This window comes from Pocillopora verrucosa, chromosome 14, assembly GCF_036669915.1.
Source record: "Pocillopora verrucosa isolate sample1 chromosome 14, ASM3666991v2, whole genome shotgun sequence".
NCBI lineage: Eukaryota > Metazoa > Cnidaria > Anthozoa > Scleractinia > Pocilloporidae > Pocillopora > Pocillopora verrucosa.
This window is the reverse complement of record NC_089325.1, coordinates 6,655,347-6,669,597: the sequence shown is the minus strand read 5'-3', so window position 1 is coordinate 6,669,597 and position 14,251 is coordinate 6,655,347. Positions and strand designations below refer to the sequence as shown.

At 36.7% G+C, this 14,251-nt stretch overlaps 2 protein-coding genes across 2 annotated transcripts; both read left to right on the top strand.

The window, feature by feature from the left end:
• The first annotated feature begins 3,522 nt into the window (after positions 1–3,522).
• On the top strand, positions 3,523–4,849 carry LOC131794777 (uncharacterized). Its single transcript, XM_059112325.2, has 2 exons — positions 3,523–3,543; positions 4,430–4,849. The coding sequence occupies exons 1-2, from the start codon at positions 3,523–3,525 to the stop codon at positions 4,847–4,849; spliced, it is 441 nt and encodes a 146-aa protein (XP_058968308.2).
• A 6,986-nt stretch (positions 4,850–11,835) lies between these two features.
• Positions 11,836–13,322, top strand: LOC131794770 (uncharacterized). Its single transcript, XM_059112318.2, has 2 exons — positions 11,836–11,925; positions 12,885–13,322. The coding sequence occupies exons 1-2, from the start codon at positions 11,905–11,907 to the stop codon at positions 13,302–13,304; spliced, it is 441 nt and encodes a 146-aa protein (XP_058968301.2). The 5' UTR covers positions 11,836–11,904; the 3' UTR covers positions 13,305–13,322.
• The last annotated feature ends 929 nt before the right edge of the window (positions 13,323–14,251 follow it).

Below are 14,251 nucleotides of genomic sequence, written 5' to 3'. Positions count from 1 at the left end.
TGTCACGTATTTCTTCTATAGGTGGACAAAGTTACGTAAAGATTATTTTATCTTCAGCTTCCATGTATCGGTTGCTCTTCCGTGAAAATTAGAGGTAAAAAAATAAACACCTGAAACTGCGATACGACACAGGCAAAACAATTGTTACACAAAGTGAGATATCAGAAAATTTTATTTGATTGTACAATGTCTAACTAATTTTCTCAGTCTCTGAGCTAGAGCTAGAGCACGTGATTTAGGCCAGAGCCTTGAAACAAACTCCGATTTATCAATGCATGAGGCTATTATTCTTAAGGCAACTGCAGTTCCGTTCTTGGCAAAAATAACCGTTTAATGCGAAAAATTAGCTATTACAACCTGATTGATTAACACAACTGGGCCCAGTTGTATAAAGGGCGGATAAAACTATCCGACGGATGAATCGCTATCCAGCGGTTGAGTGTTAACAAAACGTACTGCAGTATCCACTGGATAGAGCTGAGTTATTCAGTGTATAGCGTTATCCACCCTCCAAGTTAAACAACCGGGGCCTTACAGATTCCCACAAACAGATTCACAAAAAGCCCTGATCGCTTCTACTTCTTTGTTGATAGATATAAAAATCTCAGATCGTTATAGTTTGCAGTGTGATACATATAGTAATCAACAACAGAAAACTCCACATGACTTGGAAATGAAACAGTTTTGGTCTAATGTGACCTTGCTTCAACGAATGTAACAAGAGATGTCAAACATCCTTCACCCTTCAGTTATATGATTTCACACACAACTTAGATACTTTTATTTCAATAATTGTAATCCCGCTCCTTAGATCAATTTTTCACATTTTTCACAGGTTTTCAGAAACCCCCCAGATAGTTTTACTTGCGTGCGCCCCTCCAGCTATTTTGAGAAGACACGTTTCGTTATATGCGGGCATAACTCCCTCTTTGCGACCTAAATTGACCTCGGCGAGAAGTTTAGACTCTAAACGTGATTATTTCTGAGGGTGGAGGACGATTATCACTGAGATAGTCTTCAAGAAGCATTACAAATGACGTTATTTCCTCAAGGAGGTAAGAAACAACAATTTGAATCGCCCTGAAAGCGAAAAACACTATCCTTGCAAAAACGTTTTTTTCACGCGTTAAGTTGCTTTCACTCTATTAAAACAGTTGTTTTGTGTCAGAGACTGCACCAGATGATTAATGTACCCCTTTTGGATCCAAAGTACTTATTTATGAAAGCTTTCAAGTTAACTGACCGCAGAATTATTATACCCTTCTTTTCTTTAACACCCAAGAGCGATAAGTCACCAACATTGTCTCTTCAATTTTAAAATATTTACACATCATCTAAGACGTATCAACCTAATAACCACATGAATTACACATGGGATACACTATTCCCAACCGCAAAATAGCATAGTAGCTAAAATAATTTTGGAAAATTACAATTAAAAGGTTGAAGCTTAAAAGAGTACATACACGAATACCAAATAGTGTAATACGTTTGAAATGGATAAAATAGAAAACACATTTACAGCCAAGATGTACAGAAATATAGAAAAAAATTAGTTTCAGAAAGTTATGATTTACTAAGAATGTCGATTAAAGTATATACGTCAACATAATTATCCTCTTGAAGTAAAAATGCTAATGATCTATTACCTCTTCAAATTTGTAATTTGGTAACAATGGCTGATAAGAATACTATTCCGGATATTTACGCCAATTCTGAAAAATGAGTTTCTTGTATGGTCCGTTCTCGAACACTTAAGAAAAAAAATTGCCCACCGAAGAAGACATTGCGTTATAGTGGTGTTTTTCTCGAGAACAAATAAATAATTCAGAAACATTTGACGGTGTTTTGTGGTTGGCAGTTGGGATAAGAACGGGATGGCATAGTTAAAATGTTAGCCTCGAGTTGATAACGAGGCTGAAGGATACAAACATGGGAAATTACTTAAGTCCAGAGAGGCTTGTTCAGTTATTTCACTGTGTCGTAGTAAGAAGTTATTTATTTAAAGCTTCTTTAAATAAATGTGTCGTAGTAAGAAGTTATTTATTTAAAGCTTCTTTAAATTCCTTGCGTTAATCAAGTGTTTTTTTCCGTTTCGTTTTCACGAAAATCACCATGTCAAAAAGCGCAAACGATATGACTGAATCTGTTAATGAACAAAACATTTCAATTTATCGGTATTAATTCACTTGCTACTCAAAAGGATTGGATCGAAAAAGGATTTCCATCATAACAGTATACAGCACATAAACTTGTACCTCTAAGCTAGCGCTAAAGATGAAAGAAACGTCGGACTTGCTTGTCAGCTGAAGATTAAGGTGCGGTAATTTTTCCGCTTCATCTAGTTGAAATGTGTTTGACCAAAATGTCAATTCCTGTTGGTTTCCTTTTGATGGCACTGATACTGAAACTAGGGGGTTCTATTGAGATGCAACAAGAAAAAACACGAACCGTGATCTGTTGGAGTTGATCTTTTTTCTGTTGGTGAACTTGCCATTAGTGATATACTCAAGACTTTATAAATGTGTGTTCCTTGAATGTATATTTCCGTTTTAAAGTGAGTCGAAAACTTTATCTCTGCATAATTTGGATTTGAGATAACGAATAAAAATGGAATCAAGGTACAAATTTCTTGGTTTGAAAAGCACTGAAAAAGATTCACCTCTTTTAGCGAAAATACTATTTATATCCTTTAAATAAGAATCATTGTCGTCATTGTTACTAGATATAACTACATAGCAACATGGCGGTTTTACGTTTGATGAAGAATTTTTTAAATTTACCAAACTTTTTGAGATTGAATTCTAATTTTTTTTTAAATAAAAACGTTTCTGTTTGAGGCATTTGTATTTATTTTCGTGACAAAACTTGTTGAAACAGCACTTCCGCAGCTGACTTTACAGGCGATGAGGTAATAAGGCGGCTCTCCTAACTCTCCATGCGTTTTTTGCCTGTCATTAATGCAACAGAATTAATTTATGTTTTGTAATACACAGATTATAACACGCCAGCTTCTGGACGAACGTCGTCATCTTCTCTTCTTGCATAAATTTAGTATCCATACGCAGCCATCGACTCCTAATATTTCCAAAATAAATACCCATCAGTCATATTAAGAAAACACTCCGTGAATAAAGAGATTTCCTTAGCCCTACAGAAGAGCTTAATTTAGATTTCCGATCTGATCAGACTGAAGTATAACCACGGATAACTTTATTCACAAAGTGATCTTTGTTGGGCGAATAATACCTTTTTAGTAATAATTATTATCCTTGTATTTCACCAAAATTCCCCGGCTTTATGGATACTGTTGCAACGGAACATGCACAAGATATGGGTGTGAAAGGGAAAGGTTTCTTGAAATCAACCCAAAATATTATGTAAAGGTATACACAAATTGATGGTACAAAAGAGGCTGGGCTTTTGTGTTGCTTATTAAATAACGTGTGACAGTATATTAAACAACATTTGGCCTCACTCCCAAACGTAGGTATAGAGTCAACTGTAAAGATTTTGAGAGACATGGGTTCACCATCACAAGAGGTAAGTAAATTTACTTCTTTTCCCTTAGCCTTTTTTATTGTCGCAGATATTATTTGAGGTTTTTTTTTTTTTTTTGGCATTTAGTAAGTGATTTTTGCCCCGAGTTATTCATTCATTCATGACTGATTTAAATCCCGAAGATGTACCATCCCTGTTACATCTGTTGCACTATACCCTATCATGTAAGCTTGACTGTTTAAAACGTTTTGATCAAGAGTCATATTAGAATTGCACTAAGGCAAAAAGTGAACGATTCTGGTGAGAGGTTGGTCTCTCAAGAGAAGTTAGGCATTCCAAACCTTATTTTGTTTAACATTGGTAAAAAATCTTTTCACTTCGTTTTTACACTGTTCAAGACGAAGTATAGCGCCTAGTGGAGCAGATTCGAGCATATTCAGTGAGAACAGTAAGAATGAGGTCTTGAAAAATTATTATGAGCGCTAGAGGGCCGATGTACATGCCTTACTCGCGATTTCAAGTGAACCAAGATACCGTAATCAGGTGATTTAAACGCTAGATGTGGAATTTCTTATGCGAAACTCCGAGGGAAAATGTACGATTATTGATTATTTGACGATTATTTTCAGGCAATATTCAGCGCCATAATTTGGACAGATTAAACAGTGAGATGTTTAAGATTGAATTCTTCATGGGTATTCTCAATAATGTCCAGGGGGAACAAACAAAAACTAAATTTAACATATCGAGTTTCCGGACTGCACCTTAAAAATGAGCAGCCGACAAAATTAAAACCTGTTCTCCGCTTTTAGTACACCAATTTAAGTAACTGCATGACTCTAAAAAAATTAATCTAGGAGCCTATCAATGAGTGTGGATTTGGAAACAAAATACTTATCATTTGTTGAACGTTTTTATTTTAAAACAGCTTTTTGTGGCACTTTTCCTACTTGGCATAATTTCATCCTCTCTACAAGTTCTTTCATGTACGAAAGTTCCTCTTACTTCTCAGAAGATCCTGAAACGTCTATGCCGAAATTTCATGTTTGTCGAGAAACCTTCAGCTTCACCGCGGTCGTCTGTTGTAATTCCAGGGCGGAGAACTCGTGAAGTCACCGTGCAGCTGCCAGGAAACTCAAAGTGTCCCTGGAGCTGGGCACAAGATGACAACCCAAATCGTGTCCCTCGATTCCTAACCAAGGCCGTGTGTCCTAATTGTAAGCACTTTTGCCGCGCAGTAAGATACTCTCATAGGGGCCTGGAGCAGAAATGTGATGTCAGAACTGGGGAAGTGGTTTGGAAGTGGGCTGTAGTTGAACTTCCGGTAGCATTCTTGTTTGATCCCTGAGGTCCCTGACCTTTAATCTGCTGGTGATTAAACTTAAAGAAATATGAATTAAGAATTTGTGATTTATAAGGGGGATTTAATCGTGACGTAATGCTCTGGAGAGATTCGTCCGAGAACGTCTGTCAGACGTCTTAATGATTTAATTAACACTGTAGATGTTTCCTTTTAAATGAGTTTTTTAAACTACTTTGAGCGACAAAAGTGCGCAAAACCATCATGGTCTGAGCATTTGTTCGTGAAAGACCAAGTTAAGTTGTTTGTTTAGTCACAGACCCACACAAATAAAGTCCTTTCCTTACCAGTTGTTTGCGTGTTAACTAAAGTTAAAGTGAAATCTATTGCTTCAAGTTCTGTTTACATCAGCTGTAGCAATTCTCGCGCGCGCTCATAGATCGAGAGCTTTTGTCAATTTTACAAATATATCCCATGTTGCCGTGCGCCTGTACAGTAATAAATCACCGATGACGTCAAGATTCACATTTGGTTCACAATGGATTTTATAAGCAATTACAGTAACTTCTACCGAAGGAAAAGATGTATTGGAGAGCTTTCACTCACAAAGTCTTACTACTGCCTTGGCTTAGTCAATTATGTCAGCCTTGAGTTTCCCCCAAATTGCTTCCCCTGGCTAACATGATTATAGGGTAATTTAGAATGATCAACTGAGTTGATAACGTAAATTGGCCACCGTAAAGAACTCAACTTGGTCGATGAATACCTTGTTATACTCTCCCACCGACGCAACACCACAGTTTCTTTAGAAATTTACCCCCTTTATTCATTTGACACGATTAACTTATGTATATGTATTTATATATGTGTGTGTGTGCTTTAGATATGAGAAATAAAATGTCAACACTTGATAGTGATTTTGCTGAGAATTTTTACAAATATATCTGCAGAAACTACCATAGAGATGTCTAAACTAAAAGCAGTAATAGTCACGTTACATTTTATCAAGTTACCAGCAGATCTATGGAAAATTCCATATACACAAGTCTGGATCTAGTAAACTGTACATCTCACATTTGATGACACACTTGCCATGTTATTTGAAGATCTATAGAAATTTCGGATCAATATCAGTATCTGGGCAACTTCCCACCTACCCCTCCCCTAACCCAACAACAGTCAATTGATAACAAGTTAGGGTTAATGTTGGGTTGGGGGGGGGGGGGGGGTAGGTGGGCAGTTGCCCAGATACTGATATTGATCTGAAATTTCTATGCACATGTCTGGATCAATTATAACTGAATATCTTTCATTTTGCCATGTTAAGAGAAGATCTATGGAAATTTCCATACACATGTCTGGATCGATTATATAACGGAACATCTCGCATTTTTCTATGCTACTGGAATACATTTGGAAATTTCTATGCACGTCTGGATCGATTGTAACTGAACATCTCGCATTGTACCTTTACCTTTCATTTTTCCATTTTAAGAGAAGGTCTTTGGAAATTTCCATAGACGTCTCTGGATCAATCATAATGGAACATCTTACATTTTTCCATGTTACGGGAAGATTTATGGATGGTACTAAAATGACCTTAAATATCCTACAGTCAACCACATTACTGTGTCATCAAAAAATAAGTAGACCTATAGATTGAAGTCTCAATGGAAGGCCTACATCTACACATAAGCATGAACAAGCATTTTACCTTTTTAACAGCCTTCTTTATGTTTATTACTTTACGCAGAGATCAAGAACAAATTTACATCGATGCGTGTCTATTTTCTCATTTTTCACTACTTTTCGAGTCAAATTGATATTTTTAATTTGTTTATTATTGCTTCTCAAAAGTAATCTATATTTTGCGTACAAAATGTCTCTGTAAAAATTCTTCGTATCGACGTTGATAATAATATTTATAAACATTTAGACAACCAGTTCCTTTTTAAAATTTAACCTTAAAAGAACTATTCCACCAAAACTGCCTTATTCTCCATGGCCTGAATTTTTTTTTGTCAATTTAGGGATCATAAATGAATGCCACCGGAAGTTCAACCACGGTCCATTGCCACACTGCTTCCCCTGTTTTGACGTCACACTTCTGCACCAGGCCCCTGTGGGAATACCGTATTGCATGGCAGTAATGCTTACAATTAGGACACACGGCCTTCGTCAGGAATCGAGGGACACGATTTGGGTTGTCATCGTGGACCCATCTCCAGGGACAAATTGAGTTTCCTGACCGCTGTGCATCGACGTAGCGAGTTCTTTGCCTTGGCGTTCCAAAGAATGTTGTCTCGACGAACATGAAATTTTGGCGGAGACGTTTGAGTGTTTTTCGAGGCGGTAAAAAAACTTTTCGACATGAAGGAAGTTGAAGAGATGTTGTTATTATCCCCGACAGCGCAATCGTGATAAAAAGCTTCAACAAGAAAAAAATAAGGTAGTGGAATGAAAATAAGATTACAGTTTACGCTGACTGAAATCTTCCGCAACTGTGGTCGAATGTGAAACTTTTCTGGATTCATTCAAAACTATAACAGAGATGGCGCGCTCTGATTGGCTTCTCAAACTCTGAATATCCACTGCTATTCACTCACGAGCAACTCGCGCGGGATTTGTGTCCAAATTTATTGTAATTGTTGCAAGAATAAATGAATTATAATCATCTTTTTGTGCTCTTTTATCTCTTTGTTTTAATTTATACTAAAATAACTCTTCACCTCATTTTTGGCGGTTAACGGTGGATATTAACCTCGCCGCTTCGCAGCTCGGTAAATATTCACCAGTAGCGACCTCTACTTTGGTGAATAGTTCTTAATTATCTTTTTCTTACACTTTCTATTCAGAGTTTTAATTTATGTCATGTATTTCCGCTTTTGTCAAGGGATATGACGCCATATCAACAACAAGAAAGCGTAAAGAAATGAAAAAGCTCAAGAATAGAATTAACGCATTGGTCTTTTACACATGACTATTACCCTCCATTATAAGGGAGCATACTTACTAGTTGGAAAGAGGAAACCATTTTTAACCTTATGATGTCGATCTCTCCAATAACGTTCTCTAAAGCTAAAGAAAAACGACTTTGGCGACGAGTGCTGTTCTCAAGGTTTAAGGCCGGCCTTATATACTGTCAATTTTTTGCATTTCCAATTCAATCATTTCCAATTTAATATGAATATTTAGAAAACATGTTTCGATATCCGTCAGAGTTCAAGGATGTTAGAAATTGTCTGACAAGCTATAAAGTCAATCTGATGACATAAAAAGACTAATTATAAACCATTGAAATTAGAGCTAAATATACCTAACGATATGCAGATAGCATCGAAACTGAGAAATCAGTCCAAATCCACGCATTAAAACTTTAAAAAAATGTAAGAGCGATAAAAATTTTGAATGTACCACGCAAGGTCCTTACTTTCGTTTTAATAGCATTTTGCACGGTAAACAAAAAATCTTGAATTTCTCTTTGTTTTTTAAGCCTTTGGTAGACTTAGTTACGAAAAAATATTCGTATTAGATTTCAGCGCTTGAGAATTTTGTATTTTTTTTCCGCTAGTTTATTTTAATGATTATAGCAGGAAGAACAAGCAAAGCCAGAGTTCAAATTTCTCTTTTCCTGTTGCCGTAAACGTTATCAACAAATTAACAATTGTTTTTTATTCTGCCATGCGATTCGCTCTAAATTCAGTGTGCAGGTATGAAATTGCTACAATAAAATTGCAGTTAAATCAGGAGGAAAAATGACGACTCTTCCTCCAGCAAGCCCTGGCCATTTTGATTCCGTGCGCTCAAGAATGGAGAATGCGCAATGCATCAATGAGGGTCGTTAAATTCAGTTGGAGGGGAGGTTAGACTTATTAAATGATGAACTGAATAATACTTCAATGAATTAAAGTCCAAGATGGCTAAAAAGCCTCTAGAGAAAATAGAGTTACAAAGATCTAATGCCTGACAATGTTTTGTAAATACGAGGACGACGATCGAAAGTAGATACTCACGAACCCTGATGCCAGAAGTATTCGTCCGGGAGCATTTACTTTCAGATCTACTGTCACGTATTCTTCTATAGGTGGACAAAGTCACGTAAAGATTATTTTTATCTTCAGCTTCCATGTATCGGTTGCTCTTCCGTGAAAATTAGAGGTAAAAAATAAACACTTGAAACTGCGATACGACACAGGCAAAACAATTGTTACACAAAGTGAGATGTCAGAAAATTTTATTTGATTGTACAATGTCTAACTAATTTTCTCAGTCTCTGAGCTAGAGCTAGAGCACGTGATTTAGGCCAGAGCCTTGAAACAAACTCCGATTTATCAATGCATGAGGCTATTATTCCCAAGGTAACTGCAGTTCCGTTCTTGGCAAAAATAACCGTTTAATGCGAAAAATTAGCTATATACAACCTGATTGATTTACACAACTGGGCCCAGTTGTGTAAAGGGCGGATAAAACTATCCAACGGATGAATTGCTATCCAGCGGTTGAGTGTTAACAAAACGTACTGCAGTATCCACTGGATAGAGCTTAGTTATTCAGTGTATAGCGTTATCCACCCTCCAAGTTGAACAACCGGGGCCTTACAGATTCCCACAACAGATTCACAAAAAGCCCTGATCGCCTCTACTTCTTTGTTGATAGATATAAAACCTCAGATCGTTATAGTTTGTAGTGTGATACTATAATAATCAACAACAGAAAACTCCACATGACTTGGAAATGAAACAGTTTTGGTCTAAAGTGACCTTGCTTCAACGAATGTAACAAGAGATGTCAAACATCCTTCACCCTTCAGTTATATGATTTCACACACAACTTAGATACTTTTCTATTTCAATAATTGTAATCCCGCTCCTTAGATCAATTTTTCACATTTTTCACAGGTTTTCAGAAACCCCCCAGATAGTTTTACTTGCGTGCGCCCCTCCAGCTATTTAGAGAAGAAACGTTTCGTTATACGCGGGATAACTCCCTCGCGTACGATGATTGACCTTGGCGAGAAGTTTAGACTCTAAACGTGATTATTTCTGAGAGTTGAGATGATTATCACTGAGATAGTCTTCAAGAAGCATTAACAATGACGTTATTTCCTCAAAGGAGGTAAGAAACGACAATTTAAGTCGCCCAGAAAGCGAATTACCCTGCCAAAATGATTATTTCACGCGTGAAGTTGTTTTCACTTTATTAAAACAGTTGTTTTGTGTCAGGGACTGCAACGAACAACTAATGTATCCGTTTTAGATCCAAAGTACTTATTTAGGAGAGCTTTCAAGTTAACTGACCTTAAGATTATTATACCCTTCTTTTCTTTGACACCCAAGAGAGTTAAGTCACCAAAATCTCCCCTTTTATTACAAAATATTTACACATCATCTGAGATGTATCCATGGATAAGGTCAAGTTCAAACTTATAACCACGTGAACGACATAACGGATATACTATTCCCTAACCGCAAAATAACATGGTAGCTAAAATAATTTTAAAAAATTACATTACAAGGTTAAAGCTTTAAAAGAGCACATACACGAATACCAAATAGTGTAACAAATTTGAAATGGATAAAATAGAAAACACAGCCAACAATGTACAGAAATGAAAAAAAAATTAATTTGAAAAAGTTATGATTTACTAAGGATGTCAATTAAAGTATATTCGTCAACATGATTATCCTCTAGAAGTAAAATGCTAATGATCTATTACCTCTTCAAAATTTGTAATTTGGTAACAGTGGCTGATAAGAATACTATTCCGGATATTTGCACAAATTCTAAAAAATGAATTTATTGTATGGTCCGTTCTCGAACACTTAAGAAAAAAAAATTGCCCACCGAAGAGGACATTGCGTTATAGTGGTGTTTTTCTGGAGAACAAATGATTAATTCAGAAACGTTTGATGGTGTTATATGGTTGATAACATTATATATAACAACGCAAATTGTTTTGAAATATAGGCAATGAAAAGGAGAAAAGTAGGACGAGTTAAAACAGTTATTTCACCGTTCAGAAATCTAATTCTAACAGTTAAGAGAATAAGCTTACTGGTTTCGGAAGAAGAGCTTGACAGTAAGATGAAGTTCTCGGAATTTAGGGAAACGCCTTGACTTAATATAATGAGATTAGAACGGGATGGAACAGTTAAAATACTAGCCTCGAGATGATAACGAAGGTGAAGGATACAACCAAAGGAAATTACCTAAGTCCGGAGAGGCTTGTTCAGTTATTTCACTGTGTCGTAGTAGGAAGTTATTTGTTTAAAGCTTCATTAAATTCCTTGTGTTAATTAAGTGTTTTCTTTTCTGTTCCGTTTTCACGATAATCACTTTGTCAAGAAGCGCAAACAATGAGACTGAATCTGTTAATGAACAAAATGTTAAGTTTATCCGTATTAATTCACTCATTACTCAAAAGGATTGGATCGAAAAGGTTTTCCAACACAACAGTGAACAGCACATAAACTTGTACCTCTCAGCTAGCGCTGAATTCGAGAGAAAAGTCGGACTTGCTTGTCAGCCGAAGATAAAGGATGCGGTAGTTTGTTTGCGTCATCTAGTTGAAATATGTTTGACCAAAATGCGCACTTCCTGTTGTTTTCCATTTGATGGCACTGTTGCTGAAACTATGTATCCATGCGCGGCCATCGGCTTTTAAAATTTCCAAACAAAACTTAACCCATTTTTATATTAAGAAAATACTTAGTGGATAATAAGATTTCCTTAGCGCTACAGAAGGGATTAATTAAATTTCCGATCTAATGAGACTGAAGTAAAACCACGGAGAATCTTATTTTCAACCAAAGTGATCTTTTTTGGGGTGTATAATACCTGTTTAGTAGTTTTGTTATCCTTTTATTTTACCAAAATTTCCTTTATGGATACTGTTGCAATGGAACATTCCCAAGATATAGGTGTGAAAGTGAAAGGTTTCTTGAAATGGACCCAAAAAATTTACTGTAAAGGTAAGCACAAATTGATGGTATAAAAGAGGCTTGGCTTTTGTGTTGTTTATTAAACGAGTGACAGTATATCAAACAACATTTGGCCTCACTCCTAGACGCAGGTAGAGTCAACTGTGAAGATTTTGGAGAGACATGGGTTCACGATTGCAAGAGGTAAGTAATTTTATTTTTTTTCACTCAGCCTTTTTTATTGTCGCAGATATTATTTGATTTTTTTTTTTTTTTTTTGCATTTAGTAAGTGATTTGTGTCCCAAGTTATTCAGTCATTCATAACTGATTTATGTCCCAAAGATGTACCAGCGCTGTTACATCTGTTGCACTAGATCCTATCATGTATAAGCTCGACTGTTTAAAACCTTTCGATTAAGAGTCATTAAAATTGTACTAAGGCAAAAAGTGAACGATTCTGGGGAGAGAGGGTCGTGCGCGTCTTTTAGGGGAAGTTTGGCATTCCAAACCTTTCCAAACCTTGACTTGTATAACATTGGTAGCAAAGCCTTTCAGTTCCCTTTTACAGTGTTCAAGACGAAATATAGCGCCTCGTGGGATCAGATTCGCGCATATTCAGTCAGAATAGTTAGAATGAGGTCTTGAAAATTTGTCAGTATATTGTTCATGCAGAGCACTGCAGACAATGTACATGCCTTACCTACGATTTCAAGTGGACCAAGATACCGTAATCAGATAATTTTAACGCTAGATGTGGAATTTCTTAAGGGAAAGTCCCCCGTCCTCCTCCCTACTCAAAGGGAAAACGAATCAGGAAAAAAGGGAAAATGTGTAAATTACTGAGTTTTGGCGATTACTTTCAAGCAATATTCAGCGCCATAATTTGGACAGATAAAACAGTGAGATGTTTAAGATTGAATTCTTCATGAACTGAGGAGAACAAGCAAAAACGAAAATCAGTTAATCGAGCTTCCGGCCTGCACCTTAAAAATGAGCAGCCGAAAAAACTAAAAGCTGTTCTCAGCTAAGCACGGTGTTTCTTCTTCGTGAACCAATTTAAGTAACTGCATGACTCTAAAAAGTTAATCTAAGAACCTATCAGTGAGTGTGAATTTGGAAACAAAAAGCTCATCATTTGTTGAACATTTTTATTTTACAACAGCTTTTTGTGGCACTTTTCCTATTTGGCATAATTCCATCCTCTCTTCAAGTTCCTTCATGTGCGAAAGTTCCTCTTACTTCTCAAAAGATCCTGAAACGTCTACGCCGAAATTTCATGTTTGTCGAGAAACCTTCAGCTTCACCGCAGCCGTCCGTTGGGATTCCAAGGCGGAGTACTCGTGAAGTCACCTTGCAGCTGCAAGGATACTCAAAGTGCCCCTGGAGCTGGGCACAAGATGACAACCCAAATCGTTTTCCTCGATTCCTGACCAAGGCCGTGTGTCCTAATTGTAAGCACTTCTGCCGTGCAGTGAGGTACTCTCATAGGGGCCTGGTACAGAAATGTGATGTCAGAACAGGGGAAGTGGTTTGGAAGTGGGCTGTAGTTGAACTTCCGGTAGCATTCTTGTTTGATCCATGAGGTCCCTGAGCTTGAATCTGCGGTTGGTGATTTCGATGTGAAATTATAAGAACGAGTGAAATTAAACTTAAAGAAATATGAATTTTGAATATGCGATTTATGAGGAGCGATTTAATCAAGACGTAATGCTCTGGAGAGATTCGTCCGAGAACGTCTGTCAAACTTTATTTTCTTTAATGATTTAATTAACACTGTAGACGTTTCCTTTTTAAATAATTTTTTTAAACTACTTTAAGCGACAAAAGTGCGCAAAACCATCATGGTCTGAGCATTTTTTCGTGAAAGACCAAATGAGGTTCTTTGTGTAGTTACAGAACCACACAAAATAAAGTCCTTTCCTTACCAGTTGTTTGCGTGTTAACTAAAGTTGAAGTGAAGTCTATTCCTTAAAGTTCTGTTCACAATAGCTGTAACAATTCTCGCGCGCGCTCATAGATCGAGAGCTTTTGTCAATTTTACAAATATATCCCATGTTGCCGTGCGCCTGTGCAGTAATTAATCATTGATGACGTCAAGATTCACATTTGGTTCCATTACTGACCAGACCCAAGGAAACATGGAGTCTATTTGTTCTTTCATGATAGAGAAGCAAAAAATGTAAATGGCGACGTCATCTAGCCGTCTATCCTTCAATAGATTATGAGTAAGAATCCATCAAAATGCGTGCGTAATTCAGCCTATTATCATTCAGTGGATAGAGATTACTCCATGGAAAGTACGCACGAACGATTTTTATTCACGAGTCGCGGTGCATAAAAAAAGAGTTTTTTGATGCATGGTAACGAGTGAATAAAAATCGTTCGGGCGCACTTTACATGATATAATGTTTTCATTTCACGCATATTGAGATTTTTTCTTTCCGACCAACACATTTCAAAGATTGGATGCCGTTTAATTGCAAGAGCAAATTTTATTAAAAACACCACCAAAATGACGTAATCTATGGT

Excerpts from the sequence above, each read along its gene's own strand:
- LOC131794777 (XM_059112325.2), top strand. The coding sequence starts at position 3,523 with ATGGGTTCACCATCACAAGAG. Across the intron at positions 3,544-4,429 it reads TGGGTTCACCATCACAAGAG|CTTTTTGTGGCACTTTTCCT; the intron begins GTAAGTAAATTT and ends ATTTTAAAACAG.
- LOC131794770 (XM_059112318.2), top strand. The coding sequence starts at position 11,905 with ATGGGTTCACGATTGCAAGAG. Across the intron at positions 11,926-12,884 it reads TGGGTTCACGATTGCAAGAG|CTTTTTGTGGCACTTTTCCT; the intron begins GTAAGTAATTTT and ends ATTTTACAACAG.